Source organism: Thermobia domestica, chromosome 14 (genome assembly GCF_964235325.1).
Source record: "Thermobia domestica chromosome 14, izTheDome1.hap1.1, whole genome shotgun sequence".
Classification (NCBI taxonomy): Eukaryota; Metazoa; Arthropoda; class Insecta; order Zygentoma; family Lepismatidae; genus Thermobia; species Thermobia domestica.
In genome coordinates this window covers 120,403,420-120,418,795 of record NC_137467.1, presented here as the reverse complement: position 1 = coordinate 120,418,795, position 15,376 = coordinate 120,403,420, and the positions used below count along the sequence as shown (strand labels likewise).

At 34.8% G+C, this 15,376-nt stretch overlaps 1 protein-coding gene across 1 annotated transcript in view; it reads left to right on the top strand.

Annotated features, from left to right (window-relative positions):
* LOC145670299 (polyprenol dehydrogenase-like) overlaps positions 1–15,376 on the top strand; it is a 117,913-nt gene that overhangs the window by 99,879 nt on the left and 2,658 nt on the right. Inside the window, exons 3-5 of the mRNA XM_081738768.1 lie at positions 3,880–4,053; positions 8,175–8,382; positions 10,531–10,732. Coding sequence (XP_081594894.1) covers positions 3,880–4,053; positions 8,175–8,382; positions 10,531–10,732 — 584 coding nt within the window. The remainder of the gene's footprint in view (positions 1–3,879; positions 4,054–8,174; positions 8,383–10,530; positions 10,733–15,376) is intronic.

The following is a 15,376-nucleotide window of genomic DNA, read 5'->3' as shown; positions in this document are numbered from 1 at the left end:
CACTAAATACATTCAGTTGCAAATTAGGATGAAAATATACACAAAATAATAAAATATTTTTTTCCAACTTTCCTTGAAAATTCTAGACAAACACTTTCTTCAAAAAATTCAAAATCAGTTCGCCTCACTACTTTAATGTTTTGTTTCACTGCACAGAGAACACCACCACCTTTCTCACAAACATGAGATTGATAATGTCTATCGGATCTAAAGCAAGAGTAAGTGTCGGGAAAATAATCATCATTAATGTAAGTGCTACTTAACCAAGTCTCAGTGACAGCAACATCATATTTGCAGTCTGCCACAGAACTATAAAACTGTTTATTTTTAGTTCGTAATCCACGTACATTTTGGTACCGTAACTCAATATTCTCCATGACGAGTCTCTATGCTTTTATTGACTTCTTCGATATTATCTGTGACATTTAATTTCTTTAGTTTTCCATAGAACGGACCAACTAAAATACCTTTAGGCCAAATTTTAGGATCACGTATAACATTGTAATCAAACTCAGGGACTTCAATATAAATGAGGAATAAGAGTAATATTTGGTTTTGAGTTTAGTACATTTGACAGATTTTACATATTCATTTAATAATTCTTCAATATTCTCAACAGAAGTAGATGGGCTAAATTTGTAAGGAACAAAGCCTTTTTCCTTGCATTAGAAACCAACTCTGTTTTAGTATTACCACGACCAACACTCAATTTGCGTAAATTATTCTTTATTCCTATACCTACATTCAAATTTTGATTTAAGTTTACATTGTCTTTATTAACAGCTTTACTTGTCATTTTTGATTTCTTGAAATGACTTCAACCCAACTTCCTTCCGAATCATCCTTCCGATTAGTCATACCTGATGCTTTATTAACACTTACAAGCGGTGGAAAACTATTTTCTTGATCTAATTCTTTAACCTGACTGCTTTGATCATTTTCTACTTACAGTTTCATATTAGATACATGATCGGACATGATTACATTCTGTTGTAAAAGAGACCTCAACTGATAATTTTCATCACGTAAGGAAGTTATCTCAACTTTGAGAGCTCTTATTTCTCAAGAAAATTTGAGTCATTTTATCTAAAGAATTTTGATAGAGCTATTTCTTTCAATGAGCCTCTGAAAAGTAGCGAAAGAAAGATTTTCACTCAGATTAGATTTACTCTGTTTATTCATTTCACTTCTATTTCCAGTGTTATCATAGTCTTTTTGTTCCACGCAGTTTTTACATACATAATTTCCTTCAGTTTCCACTGAAATACATGATACAAGACATTTAGTTGTACATTTCTTACATTTAACTGCTTTTTGTCTTCCGTAAACTGGGCAATCACAATATGGACAATTTTTATTGGCATATTAAAAAATGACAAATAAAAACTACATTCATCAAAAAGAAAAGAAAAGGTCGAACTCCGCTGGCCTAGGGAGCAAGACAAAGAAAAGGACCATCCAAAACACAGACACAAAAAAAAAAAAAAAAAAAATCGCTTCTCAGCACTGCCAGAGTATCTAAGAACAAGAAGACCTCACGACCCTTCCTACTCAGATCTATGAGGATGTAGATAACGGACAGATGGAAATGTCCCTGCTTAGCCGCTGAAGGCCCTGCTGCAACACAGTCACTGCGACATACTGTCACAGTATCGGTTGACTAATTGCCATCTGCGTTAACCAACCCCACCAGCCAAGGATAAGAATTAGATGTAAAAAATAAGAAAACACTTAGCACTCTAGGAGGAAGGGACAGCTACTCTAGATGGAAGTTGGCCAGAAAACTAAAGAAATACTTTCGAAAAATAGAGTAGCCACGGGGTTATAATAATAATAATAATAATAATAATAATAATAATAATAATAATAATAATAATAGTAGTAGTAGTAGTAGTAGTAGTAAAAGTAAAAGTAAAAGTACTGGGTGATTGTTTTACGTCTTGGATGCTGAGAAGGACCCTAAACCATAAATCAAGGAATCTACTAATAACCTACCTACACGAGTTGAATCTAGGAGCTTGCGCACATAAAGCATGGGCTCCGAATGCCATAGACACATGCATATTCGTATCGATTGCTTTAGGAATATTGGTCACTGATATTACGAATATGTGAAATCTTTAAAGTATCATAAATAAAATACCCACTGGTACATAAGATTGGGATCGTTACGTAATACATTTAAGAATTGTATATACGAGGTACTCATAATGCAGAAAAGAAAAGACATTTATAGTAGTTTCCTTAATTTAAAGTAAAATAAGAAATAGCACTTAATGTTGTTTTGCGTAGCACTTCATGCAATGTTTTTAGGCAGACAATGTTTTAACAAACAAACAAAAAGCTACTCTCTACTTCTTGCCCTCTGTTTGTCTGTGTTCGAAGCTTGTGCATGATTCGTGTGTTGGGCAAGAGATGGAGGGGACAGAAGGTCAACTGCACAGTCGAGCGGTGTTGTCAATAGTAGATTTTGCCAACACTTTTCTGAGCAGATATGCATAAATCAGAGGGAAAATATCTATTTCTTAGAATGTATAGTGGAGGATATACATTTAGGTATGGAGAAAAACAAAGAAATTTAATTGGACAATTAAATACTAATGTGAAGGCGCTAGCAACAGTTGGAGATAGTTAAAAAGAGAGAATTATTTAAAAAGAAATTATCATACTAGGGATATGATAGACGTTAGAGTGGTAGGTAAATAAGAAAGGGGAGAGATTTCAAGTGGACGATATTAAAGACAATTATAACAAAATGAGAGAGATTTGCAGGTGGCCGTGGTAAACGGAAGCTTCTGAATATACAACAAGTGATGATAATATTTACTATGAATACCTCAACTTGCTCTGTTAAAATCTGTTTCATAGGTATAATCCGGTTCGCAAATATATTTAGATAGAACTTGTAGTAATAGTTCTAGTCTCTATAGTTTGTCGAACGGTTTGAGATAGTTTCAACTACTCAAATAATTCTCAAGCTGGTACACTTTAAAACCTGATTTTTTTCTTATTGTCGGCAGTTTATAGCCCTGAAAGATGGCATTTTCCTTTATGTACGTAGAACTTTTCTTTCTTTTGACATAAAGATCAAATTCCAAAACTTGTGGTAGTATTTCTCTACAAATTGCGTAACGCAGCAGCGCAGAACATCAAAGATGTTGCAAGATATTGTAAAACACTTCAACAATAATTCATGTATAGTTTTATAAATATTAATTTTGTTTTCGTTGGATTAAATAAATATTGTAGCTGAACGTAAGAATAGTTATTTATGGTGCATGTTGTAATAAATTGATCAGGAAAACACATGAATTTTTCTGTAGATAACAGAAAACAATGGAAAATTGTCGTAGCTATCCTACTTAATACAATAAATTGCCTGAGAAGTTCAGAAAGTTAACAAGAAAATTCAATGTCTAATTAGAACTTTATAGCATGACAATGAATGATTCTTGAATTAGTAGGCATATTTAGTATTCATAAAAATAAATAAATAAATAAATATATGTATATATTAAACTCATGCCAACAGTTGGATAATTCTAAGTGCTTTTAGGGTAAGGGCCTTTTTTATGACAACAAATTGTTTTATATTTCTCCAGTTTATTGATTTGAAGATTATACTTAATTGTACACTATTACTTCAGCAGGTTTAGAGCGCTTTGGGTGTACTTTTTTTTATTATATATATATATATAACTGGAAATGTAAATGTTCTTGTATATTTCAAATTAGTATTATTGGCGCATATCGTGTCAGTCACTAACCAGTCGGATAATAAGAGAGTTCGCTATATGTATGTACTATGATGTAGTAAACTTAGATTTGTGCTGGAAATCAGTTTATTTAATTGTATTACTCTATACTGCTTATTTGTAGCATGCCGAAATATGGAAGCAGGCCAAAATGCAGTTAAGAAGCTAAAGGAGACTGGTCTTAATAGCGGGAGCGTCGAATGTATGGAATTGGATGTTGGATCTGTTGCTTCAGTTAAAAAATTTGCAAATAACTTTTTGGAGAAGTACACCTCGTTACATATTCTTGTGAATAATGGTAATATATATATATATAATGATAATAATTTATACAAGCTAATAAGACATTATGCACGCATAGAAACTGAAAAATATATTCCTCATTCTTTTTGGAATTCTTGCAACATTATCTTCAACATTAGCTTTTATTTGCTAATTGGCTAGCTTTTCTGGACTTGAACAGAAAGGAAAATTTGCTCTAATTTTTGTCTTTCAATTTATTTATTTATTGTGTAATAAATAAGACACATAAGGTTAAAAGCATGTAAAAGATAATTGTTCGTAAAAAAAATTAAATATATATATATATATATATATATATATATATATATATATATATATATATATATATATATATATATATATATATATATATATATATATTATATGTGCGTGCGCATGCATATATACACAGAAGTTTTAAATTTCTTTGCAATATGAAGAATATCCAAAATATATGTTCAGTGTGTAGTATTTAATAGGAAAATTTGTAGAATTATTTAAAAATTATGTAACATTCTTGCAGCGTGATATTGCATAATGTATTAATCTAGAATATTAGTAGACTAAATTATTTCATCTACAAGCTCTTTCTTTCTACAAGACAATAAAATCGGATGCTATTTAGAAACTTAAATTATAATATAATTTTTAATATTTTAACCACCTCTAAATGTAATTGTGTTACAGAAGAAGCACATAATAATAATAAAACGTGAAAGTATATTCTTCTAAGATTTTTTATAACAAGAGTACCAAGATCTACACAGATTTAGTCAAATTAAATTTTTCTTTCTTTTTTCTTTTTCTTTTTTCTTTTTTTGTTTTGCAGAAAGGGAAGATACTTTTTTTCTAAATGAAAAGTATCTCCATTTTTATTTTAGAAGTTTTGCCTTTTCTCTAGGAACATTTATTTGCATGGCCTTGTTTGGCAGGTATTAGTTACAACTAAACAGAAATAAGTAAAATGTGATAATAATTATAATAAACAGCAATGGTCTTTCAATTTTTATTCAAGATCAACGTAGATTAAGATTTTTCGCTCCTAGGTATATATAACTATGCCAAGTTCAACATCCTATCTAGTTTAGTGCATTTTTGAAATATGTATATCAGGTAGTGAAAAAGGTAGGCATGCGAAATACTGGAAACAAATCTTAAGCATTTTATTTTAAAAATACAACACATGTTGGTATTGTTGGATGGAATTGCTACAATATTACTTCAAACAAACGTTCTTTCATTTACACATTTTTTTTTTTTTTAACAACAGAAACATAATGTGGACAATTCGAAGAACACAATTTATTGTTGTTAATATTGGGTCAGAATGCTACAATGTTTGCTATTCGTTCTTCATTTATTTATATTTCTTCTACAAAGAGAGCGAGAGAGAGAGACAGAGAGAGAAAGAACGTTTCTCTTTCTTTCTATCTTCGAACAACAGCTTTCAGCATACAAGATGACAATTTCATTGCTAGATGTCGAAACCACCACCCGTGGGAGATAATTGAGAGACTTATACCTAATGCCCAAACTAGACTCGGGCATCTTCCATTTGCATTAAGAAGGTTCCTCAAGCCCTACTCCAGCTTGGATCGAAAGTGCTAATACATCTTACGTGTGGAAGTGTGATAGCTGTTAAATGAAAAATGGATAAATTTCTTCGAAAATAAATATTTTTTATTGTTTAAAATAACTATTCATCTTTCAAAAGTACTGTTTTCTCTCGTAATGACAAAATGCCAACATTGCTTTAATGTTACCAAATTTAGCAATGCTAGGTTACTTATGTACTAATTTATTTTAAATGTTTTTCCATATGCTGGAAGTACACTTCTATACTTTGGAATACCTTATATGCTTGGAATACCTTCTATGCGCGAGATATGAGAGTCTGCCTTTCATAAATCCTGCGTAATGAAAAGGGATGCTAACTTCAATAAACAAACGAAATATATGAGCCCTCTTTCCCCTTTTAATCCTGTAGAAGCAGCGCAAAATCAGACGTTCAATTTATCCAAAATGGTAAAGTTTAGGACACGCATCTTCTAATGTTACTTACTTTTGTCTCGCTAGGTCAATATGCATTTTCTCATTTAACAAATTATAATGTTATATTGAAAATACCAGTTTCCTTAGTTTTGGGACATCTCGTACAGGCAAAATTCATAAGCTCCTTCTACATTTCTAATCCTGTGAGAAAAGTACATCAATAACTGATCTTGTTTTTGAGATATTTAAGTGGTAATTTTAGGTGACTCACCTAGTATATTGAATATGGACTGAACACCAATTTAAGCTTTTTTTCTTCTTTCTTTCTTATGTGTGGTTTAAGATGTTCATAGATAATTTTGACATATGTTTTTGACCTGTTTACTGTTTAAAAATTGATAATACAGCAACAATCTGTGTTTCAAAAGGAATGCTTCATTTTACTTCCTTTTATTTCATTAAACAACAGTGGTTTTCTTGTTCAACATTATATGGAATTAAACGCTTATTATGATCTACTCGCCAGTGAAGCTGATAAATGTAGCTTTCCTTAAATCGAAAGATTCAAATTTCGACTCATTGTCCGTAGAACTGTTTTCCACTCAGAGATACTTCAATTTTCGTGTTCTGTTCGCTCAAAAATTCCTCTTTCATTTTTTGGTCGAAGTAATAGTTTTCACACAAGCATCCCTAATGTAATCTTTTCTGAATACACTTTATCCTATCTATTGCTGCTGTTACTCGTCAAATGGTGATGTAGTTCGCTGAGAAATAGCCAGATGAAGTTGCGTTTTCCTTTGGTTGGAAGGGAGGGGTTTCATTTTTTTTTTTTTTAATCCTTATTGTGACAGTATTAAGTGTATTCTTTAATCACCGTCTCCCACTTCTTATCTTAAGTATTTATTGGTACTCTTTAATCACTGTCTCCCACTTACTACAGCCCGTGGATGGCTTGACCTCTCGAACCAGGCAGTACACAGTACATTCATTATAAATCTGCACATTCAGCAGGTACCACAACTAACATTTGGAAGAGTTTATTTTTGTGTGCCATACGTCTTACTTCTTAAAAACAGATTTACAGACAGAAATTGAGTACCTGATGAAGGTGAGTAGGTTGAATGGGTACCCAGTTTCATCATTAAATAATTAATATAATAAAGTTAAAAGGAATTTAACTTCCGATAATCTTGAAACCGACATAAAAGATAAAAATGGGTTGGATTGCTTATTTTTCCAGATTGACAACTGCGATAAGCGTAATCTATACACAACATGGTTTTCCTACAGCCTTAAAGCCTCTCAAAACTTTAGAAAAGAGCATTAACCAATTTAAAAGTTATTACACGGATTCCAATGAAAAATAGGGTATTTATGAAATAAAATGCAGTTAGCAGGAGGTAGCATATAGGCAGAACAAAAAGAAATCTGAAAGTCTGAGTAAAGGAGCATATTAAGATTCAAAAATTTTATGTGGAGCTAGAGATGATGTGGATAGACTGGTTTTTGAAAATTTATTTATTCATTTTAAAAAACGAAATTAAATTTAGACAAAGAATGGTTGAGCAATGAATGGGAAGCGGTAATTACACAATTTTCAAAGCACTGGCATGACAATAAAAATAATGACATGAGTTGACAATCTTCCAACAAGAAACAAGAAAGGCGCACAAATTGACTCCGCCATTTTCAGTTTGCATCTTCTTCATCTGCTGATCGCTGATATACTTGACAACGTGTTTACAATACAGCTCTTCCCTTGGTAAGTCCGTTCCTTTTTTATTCTTTGATGTTTCTATTCCTTTTCTTCCTGTTTTTAACCTCCGTGACCAAGACTCCAGGAGAGAGTTGAAAGCTTGGAAGCTTAAAGGAAATTCAGAAGTTACAGAAATCTGTAAGTAGAATGATAGTTAGAATTTCGGAGCGTGCTTTTGCATTGTCTGCACACGTGTATTGATTGAACTGGAAGTAGAACGTGAGTCTGAAAGAAAACTGCAACTGTGAGGATAGGATTATTACAAAATCTTGTTACTGTGATTTCTTTATTTTCTTTTATTAACTATAATCTAATTTAGTTTGTAAATACTGTTCTAGTGTATTTTCGTTATAATATACTTCATAATATACTTTATACTTTCTTTGCAGCTGGAATTATGTTCGTTCCTCGCAAAATTACCGAAGATGGTTTTGAATCTCATTTTGCTGTGAATTACCTTGGTCATTTTCTATTGACGCATTTGCTTCTGCCAACATTGAAAAAATCTGGAAAAAAAGACTGTTACGCTCGCGTTGTGAACGTTTCATCTTGTGCTCATCTTGCTGGCTTCATTAAATTCAATGATTACACTATGAAGTGAGTAGTAGAAAATTGTTCGCTAGTTTCCTATATAATTCTTTTTATCACAAAACAAAAGAACTGCGCAATGAGCAATTCACAAAACGAAAAGTATTAGAAAATATTCAATGTCAAAATAAAAATAGTACAGGTAAAGCACTAATTTTATTTGTGAAAACAAAATAGTTATAGAATTAAGATATATTTAAAAAAATAAATAAATAAAAAAAACGAGAGATACATGATAATGTGTAATATCATGCCGCCATTAATGACGCATTAAGGGCTAATATTGTAATACTACGATTCGAGAAAACTACTGATGAAAACATGACAAAATGGTTTAGTTTTTAGCTTTGCTCACCGTAAATGTCTTTACTTGGAGTGTAAGATAAAGATAATTTCTCCTCTTGTCGAACCTCCAATCATCCCCAATTCTTATGACTTAATTCTGATCCCATCGTATGGTGTCTTTCACGTCTCTGCACATAAAGACAAATGAAACGTATCTCAACCAGTATTTTATTGCAGAATTTTTGTTGAAATCTGTATACATTATTCATTTTTCTTGAAAATATGAATAAGGAAATAATGATGTATTCAGCATTATATGAATTATGAAATACAAATAAAATAGGAACAGTCTTGTTGGACAATTTCATTCTTTAGTTTTCATTCAGTAGCAAAATACTCTTTATTTCGTAGTGTGGAAGGAAAAATGAGAACTCACATCCGTGAGAAAGACCCACTTAAAAGCCTTCAGCTTAGAAATGTTTTTCAAGTTCCCTGTACGTACGGACAGATGTAAACAAATTTATAAACCGTATTCTAAACTATCTAAAATTAAAGAAAAGCTGTATAAGTGTAGGTATAAGATTTATGAATTCGTTAGCAATTTACATACACTATTTACCTATGGATAAATTTAAAACTAAAATATATAATGGTCTAATGGCAATGCCTTTTTACAGCATTAATGAATTCGTTGAATTTCAAAACGTATATGCTCATTGATGATATCAGAATGTAAATTTCTGTTAATAAGTATGTTGAGTTGATTTTTGAGTTTAACGCCCCATTCAGCAGAGAGACTATATGAGACGAGACCTACTGAATCAGAACCACATGAGCTCCAGCCGGGAATCGAACCTGGGTCTCCCACCAAAAGGTTAATAAGTGCGATGAAGTGTAATACTGTAGTGATTCATAAACCATGTATGTAGCTTTTAATTGACATTGTCTGTTGCCTAGTTACAGGTTTAATGACTATGAAAATATTCTATTCTATTCTCTGGAACTAAATGTCTGGCCTAAGATATTAGCTGTTGTTGAATCTGTTGTTTTTTCCTATGACTACTATAAAATTCATAAATCAGAATGGTCACGGAAGTTGTTTCCAAATTTAAATACTCACTTCGTAAAAATACATAAAGAATCTATTCAAAATAAAATATATAATCTAGATTACATACAAACACAATAGCGCACGCACAAGTAAGCAACAAAATGGAAGATCACTTCGTGTACGTAAGAAATTATGGGTGTCCTCTTTCCACTTTGGTTGACGAATGTTACAAGGCGATAACATTTTAATAGTCTTGTCCCTTTGTATACAACCTCTTCACTTGTACCAACCTGGCCTCTTTCTCGGTGGGTGGAGGCACGGTAGCTCAGTGATAGATTGTTTACCTCTGGTGCGTGGGATTCGTGATTTGATCCCGGTCAAGTAAGTTTGTAGTGGATAACATTGTGTCCGTGGGTATTCTTGAGATACTCCTGTTTCCTCCCAGATCCTCATTCCACCAGTTCTTAAATCATTATTCACTTGCCTTAATTATCTGTCTTCCTTAGCTCAAAAGGGCAAAATTGTGGGACGTTAAACTGAAAGATTTAATTTCATTTCATTTTCTTTCTCGGTAACGTAGTCACTTCTCAATACAAATTTCCATTATATTTTCAATTTGGTACATCTATAGTAAGCAGATATTTGCAGATACATGATAATTTATTCTTGATTCTAGTATGTTTGCCACTGTTTAAATCTTGATAAGAGTAGTTCTAGTATCAAAATGCAGATGCGTGTTGTTGAGTGCAGTGTAATGTTACTTTGTAATACTTTGGTTTTATTGCATAGTATAAAACTCATATATTTGTTATTTATTTCAGGGACTTATATATTCCAAGTTGTTCTTATGCTCAGTCAAAGCTTGCTCAGCTGATGTTTACCAAAAAACTTGACTCGATGTTGCAAGAAGAGAACGCCCATGTTCAGATACATGCAGTACATCCTGGTTTAGTAAACACTGAATTGTTCGATGGAACATACGTTAAGAACCTCGCACCGTGGATGCCAGCTTTACTATTCAAAGTAAGTTGAGTTTACGTCTTTCACTTACCCAATTCTGATTGAAGTGTTGGGTTTATGCAATTGAAATGCCCGATTTTACGTCTGATAGAAACCATACTTTGTAATACAATCAGTGGATGGACCGAAGTCACGCGTAGGACAATACAAGCTCAATAGTGTTCAGAAAACAGGCAAGTATGCCTAGTTAAATCAGAAAGCTGTGTGTTGTTGAACAGTCATGTGAAAGTGCACCATGGAAAATACACAATTGCGAATGACTTCCCTTTACGAGTTCAATTTGGAACATTCTGCACAACTAGAAACGAAGAACATGAACATTGCATTTGCACCAGGAGTAGTGACTGAACGCATACGTCGTTGGTTTTGAGACTTCGTGCCGGTGACACACCATTGAAAAATGAGCGCTGCGGGCACCGATTAACAGCATATTCTGATGAGTCTCTTAGCAAAACTGTGAGAAGCGGTGCAACTGCAGGCAAGTTAGGCATACACTATGGCACATTTGAGCCGTTGTTTGAAGGGATACCGAGGCACTCTCTCTCGAGTTACCCTAGAGTTTGTATCGGTGGATACCTACAAGTTATGACTTCACCGCCATCCATTAGAAAGCGAATGTAGTGGTTGCCAGAATACGCCTGACTTGCCCCCAACTCCGATAGGGTCGTCCATGCAATACAGAACTACTTCTCTTTAACGTGTTGAGGTACCAGGTAGACGTCATATACAAAGTATCTATCTCGCGCCCAACGTTACCTGCAAGTCGCCATCGAGAGAAGGCCACTTCCTCCTCTCCCGGTTGCAGTGTCCACGCAATACAGGACTACCTCTCTTTTATGTGTTGAGAGAATACGTATATGTAAAAGCATAGCTTCTTCCTGACCCAGTGACACGTGTAGGTTGTCATTGGAGAGGCCCAGCGTTCTCCCCCAGTATAGACCAATACAGGATGTCTAACCATACGGACTTCTAATTACGGCAGAGGTACACTATACATTACCGGGCCAAAGACTGATGAAGGCTGTCTGCTACAGACATGGTCGTTTAAGAGGCATATCTGCCTTAGTAGGCTCGAGGCCGCTTTCTTGAGCTCCAACAGGCGCGACCTCTTCTTTGGAACTTTTCAAACAACTACGTCAGGGCATTGCGTCCTTTTGTCCCGGACCTAAGGGCATGTGCTTATGCTAATTGCCATTTCAGAGTATAGACGTACCAAACGGCCTCACCTCGCCGGTAGGAGCGTCCTTATTTACGACGCGACAACCTTACGAGTAGACCTTATTTTTACATGAAATGGGCGAGGTAAGGTACCACGTAGTCTTACCTCGCGGACCCAGCAGCATGACCTAATTGCCCATTTCGAAGTCTGGCAGAAGCCTCACCTCCGTCGGTAGAGACGGCAGCTTACCCATTTCTGATGTCGCCACCTATCTCGTGAGACCATGATGAGGTGGAACGTACCCTTTCGGATCCTATGGCGTCGGTTAGTTCCCATTTGGAGATTAGGTCTAAGTCAACATTCTCCAGTGGGTTGTTATCCTCAACTGACTTCTGTAGTCCATAAGCGGAATGCAGTTGGGCCTAGCATGGACATAACGTATTTCTACGCATACCTCGAGTTCCACTCTTTCCTCCTAATTAATATACTACTACAATGCATGTGGTCTGCCAGGTAAGGAGGGGTAACACCACGGCACGTTGTTTGGCGGATCCGTAGAATCGGTAAGGTGAGAAAATTTGACTTATGGTTGCCACATGAGTATACATCGTTCAACAATGATCACCGTCTGCAGTTGTGCAGTTCTGAGTGTATGGTATAACTAGGGCGGCTTCTTGCTTTGGATTGTCACTTTTGATCAAAAATGGATTTGCTACGACAATCGTAAACGGTCAGGACAGTGGTTGGATCATGATCAACATCCAGCATAATTTCCAAAACCATCTCACCCGCAGAACATGCTGTTGTTGATATGGTGGTCTCTGATGATTGTGATCCGCTGTGTTCGTCGAGGCGACATTAGTACTGCGGATCGTTAGTGCAGAATTCTATGAAATACACTGCAAACTTTTCCGCAAGTATCCAGCAATGGTCAACTGGTGTGGTGTCTTCATGTTGCACAACAATGCACACCCACGCTCGGAAGACGGTGCAGACTGTCCGGGGATCAATAGTATGAAATCATTTTTAGCTTACCATATTCTCCTGACATCCCTACCACTGGCCTCTTCCGACGCCTCGATCACTTTTCGGCAGGGAAGAAGTTTCCTGATGACCGAGCAGGATCCGTGCAGTTGAAGACTTCTTCGTATCGCAGACTCCGCACTTTCTTCATGGAATCCAATCGTTGGCTGAATGACGGAAAAAGTGTGAGGTTCCGGTCGGAGACTACTTTGACTAACCAGATATTTTAGTTTTCATTTTTTTTCTTTCTTTTCAGTTGAAAGAACTCACGTCAGTCTGAGATTTCAATCTCACAACCCAATCTAATAGTTGAATACAAAGAAATAAGTTATATGTTTCAAAATCCCTCCTGATTAATCGCTTATATTCCTAAACTGTTTAATAGGTCATAGTATGCAGTGTGGTAGCTGCTTTTCACGTATTATTTAAAGGCATACTTCATTATCGATATAAGCGTTCGTTTTTGGAAGGTGTCTGTAGCATATGCGGTGCTCGTAGTCGCGAATACAGCATTTACAAAAATCGTTGAAAACTTTGTCGCCAATTTACTTTTCCTTACTTGTGTTATATCACAGCTAAGAACATGATATAAATTGTGCTTTAACACAATGAATCAAAGTATACAATTTATACATATTGTAAAAGTAAAAGAAAAGAAAGGTTGCCCACCTAATGTGTCCGATAATTATATAAATCTGGTAACCGTTAGACAACTGCTGTTGTCTTCATCTGATTAGAAAGTCTTTGAGCTTAAAATGAGACGTCTTCCTGCTACATTCTTAGTGTGTCCTCATCCACTGAAAATTTATTGAAAAAAAAAATCTCATAAAATGCCGCCATCTTGCCTCTAGTTACGATATTGACTTCCCACGAAGACATTCCGTGTTCTCTGCTGTCAAGGCGTACCCTTTGCGTACTTTGAAACTAACTTCTTGTTCGAGCATTTCTAAAAACCCATTATACCGTCTGGGGAATCTTTTGCGGACCCATTGAACAGTGCTGAAATGTGTATGTTTGGATAGCGCAAGTGCGACTTCATTTTCACTGTTATGTACTGCCAGTTTCAGGGTTCCTCGTGTTCTAAGTAACGCGTACCACAATGTAATTCTTCACGCTTTTAGAGACCCTAGCTCGGAAACTATGCACTTTTCCCAAAGGTCCATAACGTTTTTTCGTATTTTGATATGAGGAATAGTCTCTTGCAGTTTGTCAGTATAGTTCGTTAATATTTTGTATAGTGTTGTAATTGCTCAACAGTACTTGCAATGGAGCGCAACAAAATTTTATTGCTTACAATTTCGTGATAATTTTCACTAGGTATATTGTGTTGAATATGATTTTCATGTCCATAGCGAATATAACAATATGATCCAGTAATAAATTTGAACTGAATTGCTTGCCTTCGTTACTTCGATTGAAGCCAAGCTGATGACTAGAAGTATGAGAGTTGGGAATGGAACGAATTGAAACTAATCTATTACACACTAATAAACTAAGACAGAGAGTTTTCCTACTGTTAGTGTTAATCCAGTATGACATTCGTGTTATTCATACTATTTTGCATGATTAGTAATATGCTATAAAGAAATCTTCAGTATTTGTAATATTTAGAAATTATCGAGTTTGCGAGCATCCTGCTGGGTTTGAGTATATACAAAGCGATTCCAAATCTTCACCATTCTTCATCCAGGATCTATTCCCATATTATTCACCTTCTTTGCACATTATTTTGTATCATTCTGCCACTTATTCTCTGGTTTTCCTCGTAGTCGTTGTTCTATCATACTTGTATATAGTAAACTCTTTACTAAGCTTTTATTTTTCCTTACATGTTAGCGAGAAATAAACGTGAAAAAGCAAACAAACAAAAGTTTTATTTCAATGAATAGACGCCGCGAAAGCTTACGTTAATTATTCTAAACCGTTCCTATTAGAAACTCTCATGCATATTTCATAAGTTACAACTCCACTAGTTAATATTAGGTCGATTTCGGTGCGAGTATACAATTTGGATCTCATGTTAAACTATAGAACAACGTCTCAGAGTTGAGAAAAATCGTTCACTCCAAACAATAGAATAAAGAAAACCAAGTTAATGAATAAATTGACTTGGTTTCCTTTATGTATCTGAGATTAGGAATGGAAAGACAACCGGAATAGATAATATACCAATTGAATTCATTAAAAATATGGGAGACAAGGGCAAGAAAGTATTGTACCGCCTCTGCAATGAAATATATGAAACAGGAGAGTGGCCGAAAGACTTCCTGAAGACGATCATGATACCGATGGCTAAGAAATCGAACCCAAAGAGACGTGAAAATTATAGAACTATTAGTCTCATGTCTCATGCAGTTGAAATTCTGCTCCGAATACTGAACAGAAGGTTGTATGGAAGAACAAACGAAAAAGTTGAGGAGGAAAAGTTTGGGTTCAGGAGAGGTAAGGGCACAAGAGATGCAATT